Raw genomic sequence first — 19,051 nt, 5'->3', positions numbered from 1 at the left:
CGGTGCTTACCGAATATAATGGCCTTTGCACCGAATATAAGGAAGAGAGCACCGAATATAATAGTGTTAGCACCCGTAATAATGAAGAAAACACCAAACAAAGTTAGACCCGAATATAACGGAGAAAGCACCGAATATAATAAAAACAGCACCGCATATAATGAAACAAGAAGATCTGTTAGATCTTATAACCGCGCTTTTAAAATTTAACTGTTTTCTTAGTACTACAGTCGCACCGCAGTGCATATTCCAAAGCAATCTTTGATGATTCATTGATTACTGTAGACATCACAGCACTTGATCAACACAAACTCTATTATCGCACCATCAGTCGTAGCCGTTGTGACATCTCCGATGACGTAATAGTCTTAATCTGGAACTTTCTTCGGGATATGTATGGGCATGAAGATACGAACACTATTACAAACCGCTTTCTTTCTTTAAAGTCACGATTAAATTTAACTGTTTTTTTCCCTTGAGTTAAAGGTTAGCAAAGAAGTCACACGAGTCACATAATTCAAGAATTGCGTTATTTACGGCTATCTTTAGTACGGTGGTTATTTCCCTATCAATGACGTAATCTTCGCACGTTCTGACACGTTCTTTGCTTGGCTTGCAAATATTTAATTTTGCTTCCGATCTATGAACTCGCTGCGATGAAACAGTCAAAGGATTTACTTCATTCGCCTAAAACCGCAAGAAATACTGGCAAAATTACAAATAAATTAATGACCGTCGCTTCTGCCGAAATAAACTTGCAAAGTAAACACGATCTTATTTGTCACGTAGCGAAAGTGAAAGCTGCAACGTCAGCGCATTCCATGGCTGACATAATACCTTTTTTCAGCGTATTTATTATTCCCTTTAAATCCAACGCTTTGATAAAAAAAAAAAAGAAAATATATTTTACCCACAAAAAAGAAAACAATATCCGTAAAATTGTCCGTGTATTTATGTTTTAACAGCTTCTGGCGGAAAAACATCACACGTTCCGTGACTCAAAGTTTGGCCGAGCGGAGGTCTGTGTCTGGTCACCGACAAAAAAAAAAAAAATAAACCACGGGTAAACCTAGAACCGCGCTCGGCCCATGGCCGCGCGGTTAAAAAGCACCTAATATAACGAAGAAAGCACCGAATATAACGAGGGAAGCACCGAATATAATGGAATAAGCACCGAATATAATGAAGACAGCACCGCATATAAAGACATAAGCACCGAGTATAATAACATAAGTACTAAATATAATGACATAACCACCCAACATAATAAAAAAAAGTATCATAAGACAGTTCTGGCGTTCCATAGTACAGCATATGGTTTGGCGATGATGTCATTCGTTTCACCCCTGCTGCAGGACGGCCAAATCGGTGTCGCAACTTCGGACTGAACTTAACTATTGATCTCATTCGTTGTTATCAAAATTATATTTTTTATAAGAATTACTTAATTCTTGTATTAATTTTTTATTAACTGTATTAATTATTTATCTATTAATTGTAGTTATTTTATGTATCTTATTAGTACACGACCCCACAAGATTGTTACCTTTGACGTCTTTTATCGTGTATAAATAAAGGTTGTATGTATGTATGTATGTATGTATGTATGTATGTATGTATGTATGTATGTATGTATGTATGTATGTATGTATGTATGTATGTGTGTATGTGTGTGTGTGTGTGTGTGTGTGTGTGTGTGTGTGTGTGTATGTATGTATGTATGTATGTATGACTAAGGTCCACCGTCCCTTGAAACTCGACTCAAGTCTGCATTAGGACTGCGTTCTACGAACGTAATCATGGAGTTCTATCTTACAAACAATCCTACTTGGGTGTGGGAAAATTCCCTGGGTGAACTCAAGGATGGACTCAGTGTTGTTTTGGGAAGAGGGTCAGTTGTTACAACTGTTTTGAAGAGCACTGATCCTTTGCGAATATGATAACTCACTATTCCTAAAATATCGAATGATTTTACTCAGTCTGCAACCTATTCCGGCTCTTCAAAAGGGTTTATATTGAGGGAATATTCCAATGGCCCCTCTTGGCAAATTGGAATCCCGTAAGCGAAATTAGTTAAAGATTGCCACGTCATGTACAGATTATATTAGGTGAAGAAGAAACAAGAAAGTCAAGAAGTAACAGGAACAACACTCAAACCGAATGAACTCAGCGGCCTCGAGATCAGTTAAAGCCTTCTAGTTGTGATGAAAACTTCCTTTATCTGATTCTTTATGCAGCTGAATTTTTACACACTCTTTCAAGCTTTCACTTGCTGCGCGATGCAAATTGTAGTTTTGAGTATTTTGTAAGTATCATTTCAACTGCGACGAGCTAATATGACGGGGTAATATGGAGGACTGATACGTATACTTATTCCTTCGCTAAATTTTGATCTCAAACTAATTCGATGCCAATCGCTGAAATTATGAAAACTGCAACATCACGATCGAAGGATCTCGAATTCGAAATCACCGCTATGTATAGGGCTGTTAACTTTACCATTTTATCCTCCAAAACATTCGCGATGGCTCGCACTAATACTGTCGAGTTAAAGTTTCAACTTGACCTTTATAGGACCGGCTAGTTCGGACTTTTCTAAACATTAACAACTCTGAGCAATGTAATTCCTAACATTCAATTTGTCTATTTCAAAGAAAAGTGAAAACATGGTCGCATGCCATGCCAGTCACTTATTCTGAAGCGAAACATTTCACATATGAGAATTAAATACCTTGTTTAGATTTAAGCCGGCGAACTGGTAACTTTGCGAACCGATTCAGTCTTGCAGGGCAGCGTTTTCTTGCGTTCTTCTCAATCCAGAAGACCACCTGAAAAACGCTATCTCCTTCAACCAAGAATCTTCACTCTTTCCGATTTCGCTATTTGAATCGATTGAATTTGCAACAACTGTCCTTCTCATTTATCTTTAAATGCCCGGAAACGTTTTGCAGCTTTCTCGGAAAAGCAGGCTTGGCTGCACAAAGAATGAAAGCGAGGCTTGAACAAATAGATTACTTTGTCATCTCCAATTGGCTAATTTCGTTGACATACTTTCAAAAGATATTACTAAGCTGGTCTTTGAAATGGCAATGTTTGCAAGGTGTCCTCCAAGTCATTATTTGTCATAATTTTAATAAAGTGATTTTACTGACTTACTCGGGGATACGATGGATTTTAAAACTTGCCAATTCCCTAAATCTAATAAGCACTTGTTAATTTATTTCACAAGTCAAGTATAATCATAGTTACATAAAAAATAGCCTTTTACCTCAGGAAATTATAGATTAAACGTGTCAGAAACCACGAAGAAAACGCTAAAACTTCTCCAGTCAAACAATATATTTATGACTCCTTTGTTCTCTACTATTGTCACTATTTGCTGAGAAAAGTTGTAAACTGACTCCGTTGTCATGTGGGTGCCATATTCAGCACATTACCTGTTATGTTTAATCAAACAAAATTTATCATTTATGCTAATTTTTCGTCGGCAACAAGAAAGCAACAGTAATTTTCCTGTATCAGACACGTATTTAATTAATTGCATGTGCATTCTTCTCTGGAGCAAAGCTGAGCTAGTTTTTCCTAGAATATGGACCCTGCATTCGTAGAATTCCCACAGCAAAGTATTTGCATTCATTGGCAGTTGAAAGATTGGCTGCCCTGGTTGAAATCAGATATGTCACGAGTTTTCGTTTGATGGCGTAAATTACCCAAATCGCCCCAACGTTTTCCAAGAAAGTCAAATTCCTAGAATCTCAAATTCCAAGAAGAATTAAGCTTGTTTAAAGATGAATATTGAAACCCAACTAAATCAACCCTACGAATTTTTCCTTTTATGGATTTTTATTTCTCAAGGGAAAAGCCCTGGATAGTTGATCCATGCCTCTAAGGAAGGGTTTCGAGGCACGCTGTATATAGTTTATGATTTTTGTTTTATTGATTCTCCGAGCAGTGGTTTCGAGATATACTATTTATAATATATTTCATGACTATTTTTCGTTGTATAGACGGAAATTGCTAACCTAACAAGATCATGACGTTTTCTTGGAAAAACAGGGATGTTGGAACAGAATACATGAAAACAAAAAAAAAAACAAAACAAACAAACAAACAAACAAAAACAAAACTCTCGTTTTGATTATTAATATAGAATGCCGTATTAGCCTGAGTTTCAGCCTTGTTCTCTGGTCACTCAGAGGTGACAGGGCGGACGACAGTTTGAAGAGTGGAAACTCGAAACGTGTTAAAATGGCTGAGACAAATCATGCGTCAAGATTAATATGAAAATGCGGGCTGTATTCATCAAATCATACATCTTATAATCTATATTTTCCCCTTCTTCATTAACAACAGGGGCAGATCAAAAAAAAAAGCATAACCCTGATACACGATTGGAACGTGCTGGAGAGAAAAGCCATATCCTAGAATAAGATTTTATTCTGTTTTTGTCTCTTTAGGGCTGACACTTGAGTCAGGTGAATCTGCTTTACGTTTCTGTGAATCACTGCCCTTGTTCAATAACGCAGCTCTGTATAGAAGACAAACTATTTCATCCTTCTCAGCTCCCGAAAGCAACGCTCTTTTTATTTTACTCACTGACAATTCTTGAAGCGTTTTTCCTCTCAGCGGCGGCATGGTACAATAAAATTTCTCCGCACGCGCAGCAAAAAATGTCAGTTCTTCGTTGGACGTTTTCCTTTCCTTCAACATTACTTCCAAGGCAAGAAGCAATTCCGTCTCAATTAAACACTGTGGAAAATTATTAACGAGGCCAGCAATATTGGAGTAACTGTTTTTCTCCAGAAGTTTCTTCAGGAGTGAATGCGCTGCAAGCGAGTCACATACAGCATCATGGTGCCTTTCTTCAAAGTTTTCTTTCTCTCCCTGTTCGAACAATGAACGCACTTCACACTCTTGTTGATCTCCTGCCGTAATACAAGACTGATAAAGATAAAGGAGGCTTTGCGCTTTTTTAATTCGAATCGAAAACTTCTCTAATAGCGTCGATAATCTATAATTGTTGAGATCGGGGAATGACTTGATCGCAAATTTAAGAAGGTCGACCCATTTGATCTTCCTCATAAGAGCTTTGTTGCCTTCGTTATCTTGCAGTCTGCCAAACTCAGCCATCAACATACTCCAGTCAAAGACACAGTTATGGCACACAACATAATCAACATTTTCCAAGAACTCACACAACTTCGATGCCACGTCGGCAAACTTCGGCTTTCCTAGAAGAAACTCCGGCGATATTTTGTGCACTTTGCAAACTCTCATTTGTTCCTCTTTTGGTTTGCAAGGATTCACATATGCCATCCATGGTTTAGAAACATTGTTTTCGACTTTAACAACGCCTATTTGTACGATGCGGTCTGTTTTTCTATCCAGTCCCGTGGTTTCAACGTCCAAAACTGCATAAACAGGTGGAAGACTTTGACTTGGCTTGGTTGAACAAACGACCTACAGATCGGTATTGAAACAAAGTTCACAGACATAACTGAGTCAAAATCGTATCTGAGTGTGCGGCGGAGAAAATTAAAGCTTCTATTAAAATTGTTGTTACTTTCAACTTGTAACTACGCTGGCTATTTACACTGTTGTTTGTCTATTTTTGTTTGCGAGCTCAAAATGGTGATACTCACATCATACCAACGTCTAAGATGTTCGTCCCTCGCTCTGTAGGGTTTAACTGGTTTGTACCGGTTTTAAACCGGACCTTGTCAAACTATTTACACATGATGGGATTAACAGTTACCGTAACCGGGTAAGACGCATAGGTCTGGACAGAAATAATTTCAATATTTAGAGAGGAAGCCACATCAGTCTTAGCTGATTTTGATGCGGGTCCTCTATCCTGGTTGAATTGGAATTTGGAGATGTTAGTTGTTGTGGAGGGAGGAAAACCGAAGAACCCGGAGAAAAACCGTCGGAACAAGGAGAGAACCAACAACAAACTCAACCCAGATATGGCACAAGGCCGGAATCGAACCTGCGTCACATTGGAGGGAGGTGAGCGCGCTCATTACCGCGCCATCCCTGCTCCCCGCTTCCCTGCTTCTAAGACGATCCGATTGTAAAGAAGATGAGTAGATGCTAGGTTTTGGGTTCTTGGAAGACACGCACCATGTCTCCGTGGAAACGTGGACGTTCTAGTGATTGAATTTATTGAATTCTAGCGTGATAATTAGTGCATGAAATTGATAAGTTTGTCACCTTCTGTTCTTGTGTTGGTTCCAACTGCACTCGTTCATCAGCCTGGTCAGCTATTTGAACCAAAGCCTCTTTTTCTTCTTTTTCCCACTTGTCCATTAAACCATATAGTTCTTCGGTTTGACCTCGTTCTTCAGCCTGGTCAGCTATTTGAAGCAAAGTCTCATTTTCCATCTTGTCCATTAAGCTATATAGTTCTTCGGTTTGACCTCGTTCTTCAGCCTGGTCAGCTATTTGAACCAAAGTCTCATTATCTATCTTGTCCATTAAGCTATTTAGTTCTTCGGTTTGACCTCGTCCCTCAGCCTGGTCAGCCATTTGAAGCAAAGTCTCATTTTCCATCTTGTCCATTAAACTATTTAGTTCTTCGGTTTGACCTCGTTCTTCAGCCTGGTCAGCTATTTGAACCAAAGTCTCATTTTCCCACTTGTCCATTAAACTATTTAGTTCTTCGTTTGTTAATTGACTTGTAGATCCGAGGGCAACTATGGGTGTAATACTACAATTAACAAATAATCCCACGAGGGCGCGTTGGATATGAGATAGTGCGCCGAGTTGGCTATCTACCATCCGGGCGGGGGGGGGGGGTACTTTGGGAATTTCTGGGTGGGGATGTGCCGCTGGGACCCTGGAACCCTTTATATCGGTTTTGAAGAGATTTTTTTGCAAAGCGTGAGTTCGGCGTGACTTTGTAATCTGAGATTTTTGTTGACCCTGAAGAAACAAGGTTTGGCGAGTAATCATTACAGATTGCGTAATTGAAAGTTGGCCGAAGTGGAGATCTGCGTCTGGTCGGCCCATGGCCGCGCGGTTAATAATTGTAATTATAAGTGTAATATTACGATAGCGTAATTGATTAAGTTGAGTCAGCCGGCCGTAGAAAGCTACGCCATTTCGTGATAGTAAGCATCAAGGCTACTGTACTCCGTTGTCTCCATGTTTTCGCCACTAGTTTGACAGTTTCGTAGTGAAAAATAAGGAGCAAGAAATCGAAATGATAGACACTGCTTTATTTTCTATAAAAAAACACTTTTATTCCGTTAGAAGTAGCAATTTTTTATTACGCTTTTATTACATATCTGCCTAAATTCGTGAAACTAGTTTCAAATTATTGATTGCTCGACGACAGAGCATATCCAACTGTTTTGAGAAAGGTTGTCCGGCAGAAGCGTATGCTGGAATGTCGTAGGGTGTTATGGGTAATGCTAGTAATATAGAAGGAAACAGCACAAACACGTGTATTTATGTTTCCCCCCTCCTTGCTGAGATACCGTGAACCTCAGTTTCTGTCAATTTTTTTTGAAACAGCTGTATATGTCAACGGTGAGGTTATTAAACCTAGTTTAAAAGTAATATTTGATTCATAATCTAACTAAAATAAACTCAAATTTTCTCGAGAATGGAATATTATGATTCGTCGGATCGCGAGGGTTTCAATAACACTGAGCCATGATTGAATAATAGATAGCTTTAGATCGGAGTAAGGTCTGCATGTAGCGATGGTATGGACGAGAAATGCTGGTTTGGGAAAACAGCACATTTTTGCCCTAAAATTGAAATAAGCTACCGGGAATCGGAAGACTAAAAGAAACCTTTCAAGTAAACTAGAGATAATATCTCAGTACCTGTTCATAACAGTATCAGACAGTTTCACAAAACTTGAGAGAAGGGATTAAAAAATTTACGATGATCCGTCTACATCCGGGTACTCCTCAAACAGCATTTACGATTAGAATTGTCACCCTACGCATCCCCGTGATATGGAACAAATGAGCTTATAGTCATGCCATGCCAAACGATGCAAATTAAACAAACGAGCAAAAATTCTTAAGTAAGGCACTTTCCTTAAAGACAACAAATGAAAAGATTGTTCCAGATCAGTAAATCTTGCCACCTTTTACTGGGGATCCCTGTTTCATGCGGAGCAGTTTGTCTACTACGTTAGTGGTGCGTGGCAGCGCTTCCTCCAGAGCCTGGGACTGTTTCCTGCACATTTCACGCTGGTCCCGGATGTCCTTCCTCTCCTGCAAGAACTCGACCAAGTTCTCCTTCTCCAAGGCGCGGCGAAGGTCATCTACCAACTGTGTGACGAAGAAATGAAAGATGCAGCGAGGGACTGTGTCACACACGTTCATTTTCAACACGTTGAAGCATCGAACTACGTTCCTTTTTAGATTCTTCATATCCTCAAGTTCCTAAATAACAAAAAGATAACATATCCTCATTACTAGTGTCTCAGTTCCTAAAAAAAGCAATGTTATGGTTAATTTACAGTTTTGCAACATATTGTAATTGGCTGAAGAAAACTGGTGCAAAATGTATGCACCAGCTGTTCGGCAGAGGGTCCCCCCATCTACCAGCAACACACCAATCCAGTTATTTGACACCAGAGAAACTATGAATAAATCAAATGGCATTTGTTGTTTAAGAAGCAATACGAAACTGTACACAATAAATCTTGACTCATAACTACACCATTTGATGCATAGCTGTCTTAGACAGTCCTCCAAAGAGGATGATGACAAGAATTATAATCGGATCTATCTAGTCCGGCGCTGCTCACCTGGACACACCAAAAAATTCTGGGCCTGCTTCTCCAGCCTGTTGAAGCTGGCTAAACCAGATAAATCGATGTCTTGGAAAAATAAAATCTAAACTGAAATAGAACACCCCGTCCCTGACTAAGAAAAGAAAAAAAAGTTTACCCTGTACAGTTCCAAGTGCCCATAATGGAACCTGCCCATACGCCCATGTTATATGCTCACCTTGTGGTTTACAAACGCAGTATGTGCGGAACTGCTGCCGTGACCTTCAATCTCGGTTACCAGATGCCGAGGGTAGAGTTTTTCCGCGAGGTGCTCCATGTGATTCATTGTTTTCGATGTCATGCATGGATGAGTCGTGCTAAGGCCTTCCCTCGTAGTCAACTTCTGCGATTTCCACTGATCTATTTCGTCTGGCGTGGGGATTGGTGCAAACACCACGTCAATGCTTTTCTTCTGCATTTCCAGAAACTGTCGGATGAACTGAATGGTCTGGTCGCGTTTGGTTTCAAAGATTTTGTTCACAACTTTCGCTTCGACTGCTGTTTTGAGGGTGGGAAACTTGGACAGGCAGCGCTGGATGGTCTTTTGAACGATGTTCCGTAGAGTTTCCTGGACATTTTCAACCAGCTTCTTTGATATGGGAAACAGTTGATCAATAGGGCTGGCCATGGAGACTGGTTTACCGTCCTTCGGGTGATATCCTGCAAACACATTAAAAAATACTAAGACATCGTTGTAAAGCAGAGAAATACAAGGAAACATTGTCTTTGACCCTTTTATTGATAATATATTCCCCCCTTTATCTATAAATATATTTAAATTAGATTTAGGTATTCTAATTTTTAAACTCTTGCAAATTTTCTGCTCTTGTTGTTTTAGGGAGTTCCATAGATGCAGAGCTACTATGCAGCTCTGCTGTAAAATAGCTATTTTTGTTATCATTATTGTTGTTGTTTTTAGTATTGGGTCTTGGAAAGAAACAATAGTCCTGTCTACCAAGTAACAATTTCGCTGTTTTTTTTCCACAGTTCAGGTCAGTGGTAATTGTATAAGTCATAAAATGAAACAGCTATTGACTAGGCGGGTTACAAGGATAAAATACCTCTCTACCGAGTTGGCCACTGGGTTTGTTATGGGATAAAGCACTTATTGACCGAGATGGTAAAAAGATAAGAAAAATCTTGATCGAGTTCTTTGTTACATAAAATACTTAACGACTTACGAACGTACTTAAACCTACTTTACATGCCCGTCACATGTTTCAAAAGTTACCCGCACCTCTGGTGGTATGTTTTGTACCTTTGTAATTCTCGTAGAGCAGGTTCTGCAGTAGCTGACTGTTTTCACTACCCTCTCCTAGCGGGGCGGCCACACCCTCCAACTTCCTTTGGTGTGTTCTTATGTCGTCATCATTGCGCATAGCCAGAGGATCAACCTTGACAAGACATAGTGAGCCATAATTAATAATGTCTTAAATAAAAGCAACTCCTTCTTAAGAAGAATTGTAGCTTAATGCATGGTTAGCGCGTTGGACACCAAATTGAGCCACGCCCACCCTGTCTCGGGCACTCGGGGCCCCGCTTTGGGTCTAGTGGTGTTGAAAGAGTAAAAAAGGCTACCGGCAACCTGACACGTAGTACAGCTTGTACTGGACTAGAATCCCATGTAGGATTAGCAGGGAATACGAGTTGAGCACCGGCCAGCAAAGCCACTTAGAATTGTAAACAAACTTTGTAAGCAACTACTGCTTCGTTGACTCAAGAAAGATTATGAAATTTGTGATAATCTTAGCACAAATTACTTTATTTGTCGGCACGGAAGGGAGGTTTGGAGGCGGGTTTGAACTGCGTGTTGTATAGAGCAAGGGATGTCTTTCGGTTGCCCTTAGCAGGGTGAGACTTTGTTAAGTCAGCCTTCTCCGTGAACAGAAGTCAAGCTCATTTTCTTTTTCTTTGTTATGGACCAACACTGGTTTTCGTTTTCTTTTATTTCGTTAGTGCTGTTATATAGAATTAGATCGCTGTAAAATCCTCCATTTATATCACCAAGTATTTGTGTACAGCACGTTAAATTAGGAAACCCTAAAGCCCCTTGGTCAGGGGCACACACTCTCTCTTTTCTTTTCGTCTGCTGTTTTTCAGGAGTTTTCGTGTCAGGCTTTGTTGTACTTATTTTTCATGATTCAGTCATAGTTCGCGAATCTTTGTAACAACTGTTGAGATTATTGAATAAATGGCACGGTGGACATTGCTGGAAGACAAAAATTATATCTTTTTACTTGACGTTTTGTATGTTTCAACATACATCTTTAGAAGTGACCTTTGAGAAAAGAAGTAACAACTAAATTGAATTAATATTTGAGGCCGGAACTGTGCCTCTTCACCTTTGCAAACCAAACTCACTGAGTAAATCAAATTGAAAACAAAAATGAAAATATACTAGTATCAGTTGAGTTACAGTACGATAATCTTTTTCGCAAGCTTTAAAATTGCGCCCTAACACAATCTTACGTCACTAAATTGAAGAAATTCATCCACTATACATACCTACTTCAAAAACCCAAGTTAGTCAGTGTTTTCTCACCTGGTAAACGGCCTCACAGAATGAATTAAACAGCTGTCTCACGTTTTCGCCTCCTTCCATGTCGGAAGTATTGTTAAAGAGAAGTTCCTTCAACTCTGTGATGAGGTTATGCTTTAGCTTCATCGCAACCGCCCCTTTTCCCTCGTCCGACTCAGGGACTTCGCTGTCCTCAAGTTCTTTCAGCGTTTCATCCACCTATTTCGATTGGAAAACAGTTGCCATGTTTTGTAAGTGTTGGAGAGAATATCGGAGAGGTTTCCGATTTCTTGAATACACTGTAGTTAATAGTAGGAAAAGTTATAACGCGTGTGACTCCGAGTTGTGTTCTTGGAAAGACTCTCAATTCTTACGGTGTCTCTCTCTACCCAGGAGTATAAATGGGTTCGGACGAATTAATAACTATATGTTATTGAACTAGCGTGAGCTAGATGTTGAGGTTGAGGATGAATTTAACGACTGAGCAGCTGCTTTGTTGTGAGTTTACGCTAAAATCAAACATTATGTTGACCTAATGCAGCAAAAGTATATTTTGCAACATACCATGCAAAACTCTACTAAACTAGAATTTTTCAACACTTTTAAGAACGATTATACACCCTCCTCTTACGTAGGCATAACGAGCAAACAAAGCGAAAGAAAAGAACTAGTGAAATTTAGGATAGACAATCACAAACTAAGGATTGAGAATGGTAGATATGATCAAACTCCAAGGGTTAACAGACTCTGCCCTATTTGTGAATCTAATCAAACTGAAGACGAATCTCGCTTTCTTATATATTGCAATAAATACTCTATTCTAAGAAAAAAAATTTATACTGAAAAATAGAACATATCATTCCAACTCTTAAAGAATTATCTTCATTACAAGCCATTGGCGAACTTAAGACTTCTTCATGTCATTATATTGATATCAGGAACCATAATCGAGGACGGGTCCCCGATTATGGCTCCTTATTAATATTCAAGTAACAAAATTTAGTTCATCTTACTTTGATCCACGCAATTTACTTTCAATCTACTTCCTACTTTTTGATCTACTTTCAAATCAAACCAATGTAACTTGATTGCTATGTCATAACATTTTATGATATGATCAGGATAATCGTTAATGTTTTAGTTTTAGTTTTAGTTTACAAAAGCTTTCGCAACACTGTATGTATTTATAATCATGCTAGTTGTTGTTGTTGTTTGGCGCGGTCCATGACCTTGCAAATAAAGAACGAGAACAAAATTCCCTAATACGGACCGAACAATGAAGTATTTATTGGCTCTTTTTAAAACTCTGCTGTTAAATAAATGCCTTCCTGTGAGCCATTCTTGCTAAACGCAGGCGTAAAGGTTAAGTATTTATTTCCTGGTTTCTCAAGGGTTACTTTCGTGAAAGGGAAACTCAAAATGTGCGCCAAACATGGAGAAAAAAGATTTCTACTTAACAATAAACTGCTTTCTTGTGTGCAATGTTTTTGAAAGAAAAAACAACAACAACAACAACAACAACAACAAAACATGGCACATAATTTGTTTACCTCTTCTTTTAGGGCTTTCATTTCACGCACCAGATTGGGAACCTCCTTCACCATTTTTTCGGCCAGTAAAGATATCATGGTGTCCATTAGTCGATCAATGCCACACACATGTTGGATATCACTGTACTGTGGGTGATTCGCGAACCACTCTTTCTCCTTTATACGGGTCATTTCAGCGTCCCAGTCCTTTTCTTTCGGATCTGTACCATCTTTGCCTGGTTTGTTGAGGGTAAAAAAAGAGACTAATAAACTGTTGCCTGTGGTATACAAAACACTCAGGTGGAGGCGCAGTGGCCTCATGGTTAGTGCGCTCGCCTCTGGATCAAGAAATCCGGGTTCGAACCCTGGCCGAGGACACTGTGTTGTATTCTTGGGCATGGCACTTTCAAGTCAAGTCAAGTCAAGTCAAGTCAAAGATGACTTGACTTGACTTGACTTGACTTGACTCTCACAGTGCCTCTTTTCTCCCAGGTGTACAAATGGGTACTGGCGAATTTAATGATGGGGGTAACCCGGCGATGGATTAGCATCCCATCCAGGGGTGGATTAGAAATACTTCTAGTCACTTCATGTTACGGAAACCGGGATAAGCTCCGTGCTAGTGGGCCACTTGGCTCGTATGCAGACTTTACGTTACCCATACAAAACACTCAAAGCAATCGGAGATCATATCTTTGACCAATCAATTGCAACAGCGTTTCCCAGTGTGCCAAGTGAACAGCCTTCCGCGCTTTCAATCAAGTTGATTGATTTGAGTCGGTCGAGTCGTTAATTTTTTCCTTGTAGTTTTGATGGGTCTGTTACGCTTCTTTCGCTTCAGTGATTGCCATTGTGATTATCTCGGTTTATTTTGCACAATCATCATCATCACGTCCAGTTAAGGAGAAAGTCAAGTAGTAGCAGGACCAGCAACAGCAGTAACAGAGGCAGCAGCATTAACAATGGCAATAGCAGTGGCAGTAGCAGTAGCAGTAGCAGTAGCAACATTAAAAGAAGTAGCAGCAGTAGCAGCGGCAGTAGCAGCAGCAGTAGCAGCAGCAGCCGCGTCGGCAGCGGTAGTAGTGGTAGTAGCGGCAGTACAGTGGTAGTAGTTTCAAATCATTTCAAGAGTTTAACTAAAGTAGTTTCCAGAATTATTGAAGAAACGTTCTTCGCTCAAGGTACAAGTCTAAACTTCTTACCCCGAAGCACAATAAAGCGGTTATCCTCCAGAGTAAAGCTTGACCCGTTCAAAGCCACCCTTTTACCCATGTCATCACTTTCTCTCAGCTTGTCTGGTTTGGTTAGAGTGCAGATGGTACGGCTCCTAAAATCTGCGGCCTTTTGCATGACAAGGTTTATTGCACTGTCGCCTGTGGGGTCCCCTACTTCGGACACTATCACGATAATGCTATTTGTGTTCTTTTCAATGTAATCCAGCACTAAACGTTGGGTCACGTGGTTCATTCGCGGGTCGTCGTTGGCGAAGTGGGCGCCGGGAAGGTCGACCAAGGTGAGAGTCGTGAGCTCGGGGCCTAGAAAAGATAGGACAGCACTTTCATCTACAACCGCAGTTCATATATGAATCATTTTATATAAACTTCACATCATTTCATTCCTCACGGGAAGAAATGAACTCACTGAATTGACCTCGCTCCCAATGTGTGGCTTCATAGCTCAGTTGGTAAAGCATCGCACCGGTATCGCGGAGGTCACGGGTTCGAATCCCGTTGAAGCCCTGATTTTTTCAGGCTTCTTCTTTCCAGTTGCTTAAATTGGAAAATTTACTGCGATGATCATTCTTCACTTTCATCTACAACCGCAGTTCATATATGAATTATTTCATATAAACTTCACATCAGTATTAGTTAACGTGCAATTTTCAGCCCGCGTGGCTGGCGAGATTTCGCGCGCGAGTGCTCTAATTTGTTTTGGCGGAGAAGTCGAGAGGGGTTTGGTGCCAATTGGTTAGGGGCGCGGTGGCACAGGCCCGGGCTAGAGCAAGACACTTACTTTCGAAATTCTTCTCTCCGCCCAGGACTAATAATTTTTGGCGCATTCTTAGACTTCTTAGAGCAATTTGGCGTACTCCTCTTGGCAGCTTGCGATGGACTAGTGTCCCATCGAACAGGGACGACCAAACTCCTTAGTCACTTCATCCCTCGGCAAAAAAAGTGAGCGGAAGGGCCTGCTAAGTTGGCGTCCCATATGTAAGTAGTAAAGAATACAATTGAACAAGCTGAGATCTAGATTTTCATATTTAACAGCTCACCTTGCAGAGTAACATTGACAGGGGTTTTTGATATCGGAGTTCCCTCCTCCTTGGGAAGTTCACCTGAAACCTGGTTGAGAAAATTCTCCACTGCATCATCCGTGGGGTTTTCCACCTTTCCCCCTAATTTTGGTATCTTTTCGCATTTCACTTCTACCACTCTTTCTCGGCCATTCCGTAGATTGAGTATTATGGGATACGTGGTGCGTGCCTGCAGGGTGTTGGCCGTTTCATTTCGTCGCATTGGGAGAAGATATCGACCAATCAGTCGGTTTATGAGCGTGGTCTTTGCCATGTTTTGTCGACCGACCATGACTAGATGCGGAATGTTGAAGGTTTCTCGCAGAGTGTCGTTACTTAACATGCTTTGAATAAAATCCAAAACAACTCCAAAGTCGCTACTTCGGCCATACTTGGCAACGGGTGCTTCAACTATATCTGACATTCTTTTCTGACTGTTTCTGCAATGTTGGAGACAAACAAACAAACAAACAAACAAACAAACAAAAAACTTAAGTCATCTGAAAAAAGACCAGATACCCGCAAGCAATGATTGGAGGTAGCCTCATGATTAGTGCGCTCGTCTCCGGATTAAGCGGAGAGGGAGGAGTAGAAATACCCCTAGTCGCTTCATGATACAGAAACCGGGAAAACCTCCGGCCGGATGGGGCCACTTGGCTCGTATGCAAACTCAGACTGCTTTCCTTACCTACCACAGGCATTGAGCAGGCCCTATTATATTCCTTAAACGATCACTTAAAAGTTGGCAGAAATGCTATGTTGCCAAGCCATCTCGCTATATCCTTTTATAATTATGTATACCAAGTCCGGTGACGAAATCAACAAATAAATGAATAAATTGAATCTATTGCTTACATCTTACCTTTCAGGAACTGCGATTTACGCACTGAACATAATCTTGGAGATATCTATGATTTTCAAGCTACAAATTCCCACAAGTGAAGATTATAATATGCCACAGTGGCAAACGGTGAAATACAAAACATTTTCCAAATTGCACCACCAGCGTTTTTTGCAACAACTGCTAAGCTTTTCCATGATTTAATTCCTAGGAAATGTAAACTATACCCATAGAACCAACCAGATAGTTTTGGTTATTGAGCCTCGTTTCGTAATTTAACTTACTCATACGCTCGTTCCACCTCAATTGTTTCCACTCGTACGAGCCGTACACAAGTCTCAACTATTGACTCATATTATGGAGTTCCATCTTACAAACAATCCTACTTGGGTGTGGGAAAATTCCCTGGGTGAACTCAAGGATGGACTCTGTGTTGTTTTGGGAAGAGGGTCAGTTGTTACAACTGTTTTGAAGAGCACTGATCCTTTGCAAATATGATAACTCACTATTCCTAAAATATCGAATGAGTTTACTCAGTCTGCAACCTATTCCGGCTCTTCAAAAGGGTTTATATTGAGGAAATATTCCAATGGCCCCGCCTGGCAAATTGGAATCCCGTAAGCGAAATTAGTTAAAGATTGCCACGTCATGTACAGATTATATTAGGCGAAGAAGAAACAAGAAAGTCAAGAAATAACAGGAACGACACTCAAACCGAATGAATTCAGCGGCCTCGAGATCAGTTAAAGCCTTCTAGTTGTGATGAAAACTTCCTTTATCTGATTCTTTATGCAGCTGAATTTTTACACACTCTTTCAAGCTTTCACTTGCTGCGCGATGCAACTTTGTAGTTTTGAGTATTTTGTAAGTATCATTTCAACTGCGACGAGCTAATATGACGGGGTAATATGGAGGACTGATACGTATACTTATTCCTTCGCTAAATTTTGATCTCAAACTAATTGAATGCTAATCGCTGAAATTATTTAAAATTGCAACATCACGATCGAAGGATCTCGAATTCGCTATGTATAGGGCTGTTAACTTTACCATTTTATCCTCCAAAACATTCGCGATGGCTCGCTCTGGTACTGTCGTGTTAATGTTTCAACTTGACCTTTATAGGACCGGCTAGTTCGGACTTTTTTAAACAATAACAACTATGAGCAATGTAATTCCTAACATTCAATTTGTCTATTTCAAAGAAAAGTGAAAACATGGTCGCATGCCACGCCAGTTAATTAGTCTGAAGCGAAACATTTCACATATGGGAATTAAATACCTTGTTTAGATTTAAGCCGGCGAACTGCTAGCTTTGCGAACCGAGGCAGTCTTGCAAGGCAGCGCTCTTCCTGCGTTCTTCTCAATCCAGAGGATGCTACCTGACAAACGTTATTCCTTCAGCCAAGAATCTTCACTCTTTCCGATTTCGCTATTTAAATCGATTAAATTTTCAGCAACTGTCCTTCTCTTTTATCTTTCAGTACACGGAAACGTTTTGCAGCTTTCTCGGAAAAGCAGGCCTGTTTGCACAACGAATGAAAGCGAGGCTTGAACAGATTACTCTGTCATCTCCAATTGGCTATTTCAGGCTGTCGTTAACTTACTTTCAAAAGATATCAATAAGCATGGTTTTTGAACTGACAATGTTTGCAAGGCGTTCTCCAAGTCATTATTTATCATAACTTTAATAAAGCGTTTTACTGACTTACTCGGGAATACCATGAGTGATAAAACTTGCCCAATCCCTAAATCTAATAAGAACTTCTTAATAAAACCGAAATTCATTTCACAAGTCAAGTATAATCATAGTTACATAAAAAAATAGCCTTTTACCTTAGGAAATCATAGATTAAACGTGTCAGAAACTACGAAGAAAACGATAAAACTTCTCCAGTCAATATATATTATTTCTTTGTTCTCTACTTTTGTCATTATTTGGCGAGAAAAGTTGTAAACTGACTCCGTTGTCATGTGGGTGCCATATTCAGCACATTTCCTGTTATATTTAATCAAACAAAATTAATCGTTTATGTTAATTTTTCGTCGGCAACAAGAAAGCAACAGTAATGTTCCTGTATCAGACACGAATTTAATTAATTGCATGAGCATTCTTTTCTGGAGCAAAGCTGAGCTAGTTTTTCCTAGAATATGGACCCTGCATTCGTAGAATTCCCACAACAAAGTATTGCATTCATTGACAGTTGAAAGATTGGCTGCTCTGGTTGAAATCAGATATGTCACGAGTTTTCGTTTGATGGCGTAAATTACCTAAATCGCCCCAACGCTTACCAAGAAAGTCAAATTCCTAGAATCTCAAATTCCAAGAAGAATTAAGTTTGTTTTAAGATGAATATTGAAACCCAACTAAATCAACCCCACGAATTTTTCCTTTTATGGATTTTTATTTCTCAAGGGAAAAGCCCTGGATAGTTGATCCACGCCTCTAAGGAAGGGTTTCGAGGCACGTTGTGTATAGTTTATGATTTTTGTTTTATTGATTCTTCGGACAGTGGTTTCGAGATATACTATTTATAATATATTTCATGACTATTTTTCGTTGTATAGACGAAAATTGCTAACCTAACAAGATCGTGACGTTTTCTTGGAAAAACAGAAACAAAACTCTCGTTTTGATTATTAATATAGAATGCCGTATTAGCCTGAATTTCAGCCTTGTTCTCTGGTCACTCAAAGGTGACAGGGCGGACGACAGTTTGAAGAGTGGAAACTCGAAACGTATTAAGAGTGCCTGCCTGTAAAAATCAGACAAATTCTTAATTTCGCGGCAAGAGTCGAAAATTCGATTTCGCTCATATTCTTATGGTAGATAGGCTAGGGCATGACAAAAACTACTGGATAAGATATCATTTTATTTCAAAGAAATATGCAAATTCCCAAATTCCGTTAAAATCGCCATTTGACGCACCATTTTATTAAACAAGTTTGAGAGCCTCGCTTGCAAAACCACACCATCCTTCCGTCTTTAAAACACTCAAATATTTTTTTGCAATGTTTAAATGTGTACTGGGTTGATTTTAGGGAATGTAGCCTTGCCTTTTTTGGTGCAAAA

At 39.8% G+C, this 19,051-nt stretch overlaps 3 protein-coding genes across 5 annotated transcripts in view; all 3 read right to left on the bottom strand.

Moving 5' to 3' along the window:
* LOC110067450 (dynamin-related protein Dyn2-like) overlaps positions 1-17,400 on the bottom strand; it is a 28,778-nt gene extending 11,378 nt beyond the window's left edge. Inside the window, exon 1 of one of the 2 annotated variants that reach the window (XM_089281974.1) lies at positions 17,261-17,400. The gene's annotated coding sequence lies outside the window, so the exon portion shown is untranslated. Of the gene's footprint in view, positions 1-2,731; positions 2,956-17,260 lie in introns of those variants that run through there. The other variant, XM_089281973.1, reaches the window with a different exon arrangement.
* LOC149116078 (uncharacterized) lies at positions 3,919-7,170 on the bottom strand. Its single transcript, XM_089281975.1, has 2 exons — positions 6,214-7,170; positions 3,919-5,460 (listed from the first exon to the last, which is right to left on the bottom strand). The coding sequence occupies exons 1-2, from the start codon at positions 7,009-7,011 to the stop codon at positions 4,435-4,437; spliced, it is 1,824 nt and encodes a 607-aa protein (XP_089138101.1). The 5' UTR covers positions 7,012-7,170; the 3' UTR covers positions 3,919-4,434.
* Positions 7,219-17,377, bottom strand: LOC149116077 (dynamin-related protein Dyn2-like). 2 transcript variants are annotated; one of them, XM_089281970.1, is made up of 8 exons: positions 17,261-17,377; positions 15,117-15,577; positions 14,047-14,379; positions 12,866-13,080; positions 11,340-11,534; positions 10,056-10,191; positions 8,976-9,457; positions 7,219-8,405 (listed from the first exon to the last, which is right to left on the bottom strand). In XM_089281970.1, exons 2-8 carry the CDS (start codon positions 15,559-15,561, stop codon positions 8,088-8,090), a joined length of 2,124 nt encoding a protein of 707 aa, XP_089138096.1. In that variant the 5' UTR covers positions 15,562-15,577; positions 17,261-17,377; the 3' UTR covers positions 7,219-8,087. The 2 variants fall into 2 exon arrangements, with proteins under 2 accessions (XP_089138096.1, XP_089138097.1); XM_089281971.1 differs by lacking the exon at positions 17,261-17,377 and having other exon boundaries at positions 15,117-17,252.
* Positions 17,401-19,051: the final 1,651 nt, after the last annotated feature.

The sequence above is a fragment of the Orbicella faveolata genome, unplaced genomic scaffold (assembly GCF_042242905.1).
Source record: "Orbicella faveolata isolate gen_17 unplaced genomic scaffold, um_ofav_v1 contig_12, whole genome shotgun sequence".
Classification (NCBI taxonomy): Eukaryota; Metazoa; Cnidaria; class Anthozoa; order Scleractinia; family Merulinidae; genus Orbicella; species Orbicella faveolata.
This window is presented reverse-complemented; position numbering and strand designations above follow the sequence as displayed.